This window comes from Medicago truncatula, chromosome 2, assembly GCF_003473485.1.
Source record: "Medicago truncatula cultivar Jemalong A17 chromosome 2, MtrunA17r5.0-ANR, whole genome shotgun sequence".
NCBI lineage: Eukaryota > Viridiplantae > Streptophyta > Magnoliopsida > Fabales > Fabaceae > Medicago > Medicago truncatula.
In genome coordinates, this window is record NC_053043.1 from 192,763 (window position 1) to 202,619 (window position 9,857).

General features: G+C 34.2%; 2 protein-coding genes across 2 annotated transcripts; one reads left to right on the top strand and one right to left on the bottom strand.

Annotated features, from left to right (window-relative positions):
* The first annotated feature begins 660 nt into the window (after nt 1-660).
* LOC11434813 (ras-related protein RABD1) lies at nt 661-2,013 on the top strand. The gene is made up of 6 exons (XM_003592848.4): nt 661-804; nt 892-964; nt 1,067-1,114; nt 1,197-1,244; nt 1,315-1,646; nt 1,736-2,013. The coding sequence occupies exons 1-6, from the start codon at nt 788-790 to the stop codon at nt 1,827-1,829; spliced, it is 612 nt and encodes a 203-aa protein (XP_003592896.1). The 5' UTR covers nt 661-787; the 3' UTR covers nt 1,830-2,013.
* Nucleotides 2,014-3,563: 1,550 nt separating this feature from the next.
* LOC11425116 (ras-related protein RABA2a) lies at nt 3,564-4,829 on the bottom strand. Its single transcript, XM_003592850.4, has 2 exons — nt 4,576-4,829; nt 3,564-4,366 (listed from the first exon to the last, which is right to left on the bottom strand). Exons 1-2 carry the CDS (start codon nt 4,747-4,749, stop codon nt 3,878-3,880), a joined length of 663 nt encoding a protein of 220 aa, XP_003592898.1. The 5' UTR covers nt 4,750-4,829; the 3' UTR covers nt 3,564-3,877.
* Nucleotides 4,830-9,857: the final 5,028 nt, after the last annotated feature.

Here is a 9,857-nt window from a genome sequence, read left to right on the forward strand (position 1 = left end):
ACAGCTCCGCGTCTTTATCAGATGACTTGCTCAACACTAACCGAATGACAATTGAAAGCATGATTGAGTCAACTGAGGTAGCTATCTATTTATTGAAATTTTTAGATGTCGTTTTGGATTCATCTTTGTTATTTTTCACATGGACAGTTGTACATTGCAATATCACAGGTTACTTCGAGGGGTGGTTTAAAGATATTGATTAATGACGACGACGGCGATGATACCGATGTTGCATCAAGTGTGGTCTACAGAGAAGTTTTCCGTAATGTGTAGGACTTTTTTGGGTACTATTCATTTTCTTACTTATTGAAAGTATTTGCATGTCAACGAACTTCAGTTATAGGAACTACGTACTAGAATTATGGAACAATAACAAAGTCTATGGTAATTGTCATTTTGCTTTGATTCACGACAATTTTTACATTCAAGCGAACTACAGTGTCTTATTTTTTCAGTGAGTATTAATTTTTTTAAATGACACGTGCGTTAGCACGGGTCAATGGTCTAGTATTACAAAAATCTCTCCAATAACATATTCAACCCTAATAAAACAATGTATTTATAAAGTAACATCAAACGTGTGATGATTTAAAAAAAATAAAAATAATAATAATAATAATAATAATAATAATAATAATAAAGGAAAAGAAAGTAAGCAATGTTGAGTTAAAGTTAGATTTACGGAAAGAAAAGTATTAAGCGGCGAGTTGAGTGGAGAATTGGGAAAGAATAGAGTTTGAATTGAATTGAAGACAACGAAAGGCATTCATTCATTCATTACTTCACTATGAGCAGCAACGAATAGTAAGTTTTGTTGGTTCAATCAACTGAGTGACTCTATGATTCATTGTTTGATTTTGATTTTGATTTTGATTTTGATTTTGATTTCAGCGATTACCTGTTTAAACTTTTGATAATCGGAGATTCCTCCGTTGGAAAATCTTGCTTGCTTCTCAGATTTGCTGTCAGTTCTCTCTCTCTCTCTCTCTCTCTCTCAGATAGATTAGATCTTCTTTCTTTTTTCATTCATTCACCAAACAAAACCCTTTTCTTCTTTCTTTTTCAGGATGACTCATATGATGACACCTACATTAGTACCATCGGCGTTGATTTCGTAATTAACTAACTAATTCACACTCTATTCTTTTCTATATGTTTCGTACGCTATGCTATTTTGATTTTGACTTTGATGGCAGAAAATCAGAACTGTTGAACTTGAAGGCAAAACCGCCAAGCTGCAGATTGTTAGTTCTCTTTTCTCATTACTTTTTTAATCATAATCATAAGTAATTACTTAATTACTACTTTGTTTAGTGGGATACTGCTGGACAGGAGCGATTCAGGACTATTACTAGCAGTTACTATAGAGGAGCACATGGAATCATTATTGTTTATGATGTCACTGATATTGAAAGTTTCAACAATGTCAAACAGTGGTTACATGAAATTGATAGATATGCTAATCACTCTGTCTCCAAGCTTCTTGTTGGGAATAAATGTGATCTCACCGACAACAAGCTTGTTCATACCCACACTGCCAAGGCATTTGCGGATGAGCTTGGTATCCCTTTCCTTGAGACAAGTGCTAAAGACTCCATCAATGTCGAGCAGGCTTTCTTAACTATGGCAGCTGAGATTAAGAACAAGTAACTACCTTCCTTCCCATGGCTATTCTCCATTTATGTTTCTTTCATTACTCTCAACCTTATTGGACCTTCTTGATTTCAATATACAGGATGGGAAGTCAACCAACTGGTAGTAAGTCAGCAGCAGAATCTGTTCAGATGAAGGGGCAGCCAATCCAACAGAACACCAACTGTTGTGGTTAGGTTCAACTTGTAAATTTCCATCTCTTTCTTAGAGTTATAGTAAAATAGAGTGACCATGTTTCTTTAATCTGTTATAACATAGATGGTTCAGTCACTGCCAAAATACCATCTATAATATACTTCTTACTCTTATGGTGACTTATCAAATTTAGAATGAAACGGTAGCAATTTCACATTCGCATCATTTTTATCTTGGTACAATCGCATACGCATCATTTATTACTTATAAGGCTTTGACCATAATATTTTGAAGACATATTTCATAAGCACAAACAACAACTGAAGTCATTCCTAATCAATGTCATGCATGCAATATATACAATAGATTGACTGATGAACAGATACAACAACCAAGCTTTATCCCACTAAGTGAGGTCGGCCACATGAATCAAATTATGACATGATGTTCTATCTTAAACTTTATTTGGATCCAACTCATACAATGGAGCATATTAAAATTATTTTGCACTATGAGGCCTGACGTAGACAGCCAACAAATGAAAGGTAACAAGTCAGGCAAAAAGATAAGGAATGTTCTCAAATCGTCTAGCACATGCTATATTATTATTGTTGTTGTTTTTTCAATCTTTTCGATCGACAACTTTCAATGCTAAACCCTTTCATCCCTCAAAAAAAACTTTCAACGCTAAACCCTTTCAAAAAAAACTTTCAACACTTAACAGTGAAAGGATTATTTCGAGGAACTACAATCATGTGACATAACATGATAACGAAAAATACTGGTAGCTTTAGGGTCTATGAGGACGCTGGAGGCAGATTTTGTGTTAGACATATATAAAATTATTGTTAGTCAAACAGTAGCCACAAATTATTCTTATAAGTGGTACAAAATATGACCACATTTGAAAACATAAGGACTTGAGTTTTTCACTCGTAGTTTGATTTCTGCTCTCCATCCAGCACAAAATACTTGCGCCCAAAATACCCATACGATACTTAATTAATGCTGCGTGAGTTAACTCACGCTAGTTTTGTTTTCACCTATATTGAGCAATGAGCACCAAAATTGAGAGAGGTGAGCACCAAAATTTTATTTTATGAATTAGTACAATTTAGACATAAATTTTATTTTATGAATTAGTACAATTTAGACGTAAGTGACTTCTGCTCTTAACGTGGCAACATGCATGTTGTGCTCTACCTTTGTCCACCATCATGCATCTTGACCTGCTATTATAATAATCCTAGTGATTTTAAGAATCATAATAAGTTCTAAATTTTAATGCAAAGTCATATTTCTTACTATAAAACTTATAGTGACTTCTACCGTTAACGTGGCAGCATGCATGTTGTGCTCAGCCTTTGTCCACCATCATGCATTCTGTAGCTATTAATTTCAAGAATGAAAATGAGAAAGAAAACTAGCGTGAGTTAACTCATGCATGTGCTAATGGCTGCATGAGTTAACTCATGCAGTGTTTTACACATGCATTACTTAAGTAACGTAGCGTTTGTTAACTAACGCATAGTTTTACACTTGCGTTAGTTAACTAACGCATGGGCATTTTCGATAACACTGCAGGACGCGGGTGTTTTGTGTTGGGTGGAGAGCAGAAATCCGTAGTTTTTACGATATGAATTATGAGCCCAACTAAAAACCTCTAGACTTTCAAACCTCTAGACTTTAACTTGACAATAGCAAACGCCAGAGAAATCACAAACATGTGACTAAAAAATGAATTGATAATTTGTTCTGCGAAATCAGTCCATCAATTTTTTACACAAATGGATTTCATATTTTTGATTAATCGGGCATCATGAATTGCAGGCGAACCCGGTAAAGAGGAACAACAATCATAGCAGTGTTTTAGAAACTTGGTAGGAATTGAAAGTGGGGCTAATTACTCAGCACGCATAACTCAAGCATAAGAAAGGAAAAACAAAGTTTAAAAAGAATGATAAAAAACATAAACAGTGAGCAATGCTGATCCTGATTACTGATCGTTAAATATAATAAGAAAATGGAATATACTATAAATAATATATCTCCTTCCAGCTGTACTCCATCGAGGTTGAAGAAGTTAAGTTCAAGATGTACAACAGGGCTTGTTTGTATTGGTGGTTTCGGATCCCCCAATGGCGATGGTCTTGCCTTCTTTAATATTGGCAGCAGCAGCAGGTTCATTGGCGGTAGACAAGGACTTCTTGCTGATTATGCGGTAAATCTCTCCAAGGGTTGTCTGAAAAGCCTTCTCGACGTTGGTGGCTTCAAGAGCAGATGTCTCAATGAAAGAAAGGCCTTCCTTTTCAGCATAGCTCTGGGCATCCTCAGTGGCAACAGCACGGAGATGCTTGAGATCGGTTTTGTTGCCAATTAACATGATAACAATGTTAGCATCGGCATGGTCCCTGAGTTCCTTTAGCCATCTAGTGACATTGTCAAAGGTAGTGGGTTTGGTTACATCATAGACAAGAAGAGCACCGAGGGCACCGCGATAGTAGGCACTGGTAATGGCTCTGTAGCGTTCCTGCCCGGCAGTGTCCCATATCTGAGCTTTCACAGTTCTTCCTTCAACCTGCCAATGCATTGCCAACCAACAAACAAACAAACACATATTCACTTTGGATATAATATAAATTAATTAATTAACTAATAAAATATCAGCACCATACATATCATCACACGATGTGAGTCTAGTCTAACTAAGAAAATAAATGCAACTAAGAATAGATGAACGCGAGCGAGATCTGAGTGAGATAGATATAGATCTTGTAGTAACCTAACCTGAAGGGTGCGAGTAGCGAATTCAACGCCAATAGTAGACTTGGACTCAAGACAAAATTCATTGCGAGTGAATCGGGATAGAAGATTTGATTTACCAACACCAGAATCGCCTATCAGTACTACCTTGAACAGATAATCGTATTCTTCCTCTCCGACTCTTCTACGACTACTCATCCTCGACACTTTTCTTCCTTTCCTTTCCTTTTCCTCTCTCTCTCTCGTCTTTATTTATTATTCATCTCATCACTTTCCTTTTCTTTTTTATTGCAATTTTAATCCCTTTTTTCATGGAATAATTCTCTATTTTAAAATTAAATTGTTTTGGTTCTCTCATCAATTTTTTTAACTAGAATATGGTAATATGTCTTATTTTACATGAAGTTTTTAAGGGAAATCACTTTAGAATCTTTTTCCATCCTCAAATTGTATACCACTTTATTTATCTACTTTTTTGTTACATGAGAAAAGGGAAAAAGAGAAAGAAAAAAAAAAAAAAAAAACTACTTCCTAAGGGAGGAGACGTCTAGGGCATCTACAACGATGCAAAGAAAATAGCATGACAAAGCTCATGCAATTGAGCAAGAGACTCGAAACTTCTATTTCCCAACATCCATTCACTTCTTGAAGAATATGATGAAGCATCACTCACTCCCTACTCGTGTACTCTTTGATAATCTTTAACTCGTTACACTAATGATGAAAATGATGAGTCCCCTCTTTCGCTAGCTAAACAACATGTAAAGAGTCGGTGCAACAAACTAAATTCTAATACTTACTTTACAACAAAGCTTGAGCATTACTATAAGAGTTTGGACTCAGCATGTAGATTGTTTGACCAACCTACACTTTCATAAAAAATCAAAGATGATCTTCCATGTAAAGAAACCTACAATTTATTCGCATATTAAAGAACAATCCAAACCAATGTTCTTAGAAATGCAACCGTTTATAGTTTTAACAATTGTATTCCCGCTCACAATATGCAATGACTTTTTCTTCCTCCCGCTCTAAACAAAGTTCCTTACACTCATGTCAAGTCTTTTTATCATAACACGCCAAATTGACATTAGGAAGAATCGAATATGAGACCTTGAGAGAAACACACTACAAAGTTTTAAGCCAACACCGCCAGACCAACCTAAGTGAATGCATTCTTGTCAAGTCTGTCACATGCAAATTGAGGGAACCAATTAATTTGTATAATATAAGACGGGATATCGGTCAACACAATATTAGCTAAAGTTACACGACCCAATTTATTAAGGAGTTTACCTTTCTATGAAGCGAGCTTAGACACCACTTTATCACAAACCTCCATGGATTACCTCTCTAATAGTCATTCTATAGTGCATTTTGAAATCCCAAATACTATTCAAGTTTATTAGTGAACTTAATGTTTGCTATCTCAAGCTCCCCTTTGACGGTACTACTCAAATCGCCAGAAGCATATGTTATGGACTTGGAAAGACTAATTTTTAAACCTGAAAAATGAGCAAAAATCATTTAAAAAACATAGAGATAAAACGAGCTTAAGAATTCTTAGCTCACCCTTGGTAAGATAGTGAATATACTAATTCTTATATGGCATCTCCTTATCAATTATATGACCCAATCTCTCAGAAACTACTCATCTCCATTTTGTTTTTGCTCATTCACACGCCAACATGAATTAACTCACGATGAAAAATGTTGAATGTGAGTTAACTCACATTGAAAAAGCCGAACGTGAGTTAACTCACCATGGACATGATTAATGAAATGAGCAATTTTAAAAGAGAGAAGAGCAATTTTCCAATCTCTCCATAAACATCACGAGTAAATAAGGACATAACGGATCCCCAAGACACATGCCCCAAATCGGTGTAAAAAGGCATCTACAATGTTAGAACTAAAATTTTGTTCTTCAATCATTTTTTGTGGGTCCATGGATGACACATAAGATTTAAGAACCATCGCTTATTTTTACTCCAATGCAAGAACCATATTTGTGTTCTTATATTACTTTTTAGGGTCTCACAATAAACCCAACATATTTCTATATTAATAATAATAATAATATAAGGCTTTATTGCATCCTACAAAAAGCAAAACAGCTTTTTGTTATGTAGAACCAGTTCTTATGGTACAACCGTTCTCCACCTTGAATGACAAGTGGATGTTCTCCAATGCTAAAAAATATCAAAAACAGTTTTTGGGTGTGTAAAACATGCATTGAAGTTGCTCTAAATCTTATTCTCATTCGAGAGAAGAGAGAATGATTTAGATGAAATGTAACTGGAATTGATAAATGGACGGAGCTAAACACTTTATAATATACTGTAAAATATTCCAACCCACCTAATCATTAACCTTATCCAAATCAAACTTATCGATCACATCTCCCTTTTTTCTCTTAGATTTGTGCATATGGCAGATGAATTCATGGAGAATAATGACATTGTCCATATTTTCCCTTCCCAAAATAAATATAATTTGAAGAGGACTCACAATCCCATTCAACGTAGGTCGGCAGCGAGCCACTAAAACTTGGACACAAGTTTGTAATTCACATCACAAAAATTAAAAAGCCTAGACTTTTTTAAGGAGTGAGGGTTATCCACTATGAAAATGAACATCATAAGAGTTGCAACATAATAAGGATCAACGATCCCCCTTTTGAAAGTGCTACTAACAAAGGAGCATACATTATTACCAATAACCTCCCAAAACATCTTATAAAAGATTGGTTGGAATTCATCTAGACCTGGAACTTTGTAGGACTTCATGCTCATGAGAGCTTGATAAATCTCTTTGTTACTAATGAACACCAATAAGCTTGTCTTGTGCACTTCCCCTAGAGGATTAGGATCCACGATCATAGTAGGATGCACAATATTTTCCTTGGAACAAAAAAGATCCTTAAAATAACTTTAAAACTTCAATCTTCAACAACATTATTTGTACACCATTCACCTGTTGGAAGAGTGATCCCGCATTTTTTTTTCCCGATAGATAGTAGTTTGAGTATGGAGAAAAGCAATGTTCCTACTTCCAAAACGAACCCACTTCTCTCTATATTTTTGGAACCAAAGGGTTTCTTTTTGGAAAAGTATATTCTCATATTCTGCAAAAGTTCCCACCGAAAAATCAAAGGAGATGTTGAGTCACACTCTCTAGGGATCTTTGAGTAGCTTGTGATAATAACTTCAACCCAACATGTTAGAGGTAAAACAAACATCCTTATTTTTTCAATTAAAAAAATCTTTATGTTTTACACTTGGGTAATTTCAATTCAAATGATGGTTTATGTCTTTCGAAAAAAGATAAATGAACTTGACATAATCGGTCATTACAGAAATATAGTAGACGTATATCAAAAATTAGTTTTGAAAAGGATAAAGTATGTGAAACCTGTGTTAAAAGGAAAAGAAATCGAGAGTAGTTTTGACTATAAAGAATACAATTTCAACTAAAAATCTCTTGACCTATTTCACATTTGCTCTTGTCAAAACTACAAGTCTCGTAGCTTTGTAATACTTTATGATTTATTCAAAGATTCGTTTGACTTTGTAGTTTTTTTCATAAAAATGTTTCCTATGAAGCTATTTATTATTTTTTAATAAAAAGGGTTCAAATTCTAAAAGTTTAAACATCATGCCTATAAGGAGGGATCACATGAGCATTTGAAAAAAATAAATACTATTTGATATTTCACATTATTTATTTTGTTCAAGGACTCCCCAACAAAAATAGACTTGTTTGAAGGAAAAATATAACAATGAATAGTGTTAAAAAAGGTTTGCGAGGAGAAGTCATAAACATTGCATATATGTTTTGAATTTTGGTTCTATTAGAAAAATATTGAACAAAACTCGATATAAATTTAAAAAAAATAGAAACCTAGATATTTCTCATTTTCACAATTTTGGTTGTGATTGTTGCATTTTAGACGACAAATAAAGCATGCATGTCATTTTTGATGATGACGACGTCGACAATGATGATTAAACACCAACAAACATAGATAAAAAAGTTGATAAAATTCAAGCATTATTTTTACAAACCCCTCCAAAGAGTTGAAAGTTGATATACTATCATTTTGAAGATCAAATTATTGAAAGCACCATTGATATGGAATAAGAGATATATTGTAGTTCAAAGAAGATGATAACAACACGATCATAATTTCTCAAATATAGCAAATATTAATCAATCAAGTCAGAATAGAACAATATTGAATTGAGATAATGATAACAAAACTCTATCTACAACAACAAGTGTTAACAGTATGAAACCTTGTTCCAAATCCAAATGATCTCTACAGACTAAAGGATGAAATCACATAAGCTCATACCAAAATGATACGTCACAAGTAAATTGATTTAAACAGGATGCCATCTTCATCCTCACAACCAAAATGAGGAATTTGTTACATGAGAAAAGGAAAAAAAAAACTACTTCCTAAGGAAGGAGACGTTTGGGGCATCTACAACGATGCAAAGAAAATAGCATGATAAGGCTCATGCAATCGAGCAAGAGACTCAAAACTTTTATTTCCCAACATGCATTCACTTCTTGAAGAATATGATGAAGCGAGATCACTCACTCCTTACTCATGTACTCTTTGATAATCTTTAACTTGTTGCAGTAATGATGAAAATAATGAGCCCCCTCTTTCACTAGCTAAACAACATGTAAAGAGTCGGTGCAACAAACTATAATTCTAATGTTTACTTCCCAACAAAGCTTGAGCATTACTATAAGAGTTTGGAGTCAGCATGTAGATTGTTTGACCAACCTACACTTCCATAAAAAACCAAAGATGATCTTCCATGTAAAGAAACCTACAATTTATTCTCATATTAAAGAACACTCCAAACTAATGTTCTTAGAAATGCAACAATTTATAGTTTTAACAATTTATTGCTTATTCTGGTGTGTTGCTTTGTTTATTTTGGTAAGGGTGTTTTGGATATGTGGATTGGTGCTTTGCTTGTATCAATTGTTGTGTTTATCTTTAGTGTTTTTTTTTTTTGTTGGTTTATGTGGTGTCTTTCATTGTTAGACATTTTGACGTGCAATTAAGAATTTTTGTTATCGAAACAAACAATAATTAAAGAAGCACGTCCTTTGAGATTAGATGTTCATTCATAGTATTTCGTTGTGTTGTGTTATTTTTTTAGAGCACTGATAGATGGACCATCTTAGGTGGCTCTACCACTCATACCACCCTTGTGTGGCACATTTAATTATTAAAAGAAATAGCTTAATAATCCATGTCATGCCAGAAAATAAAAATAAAA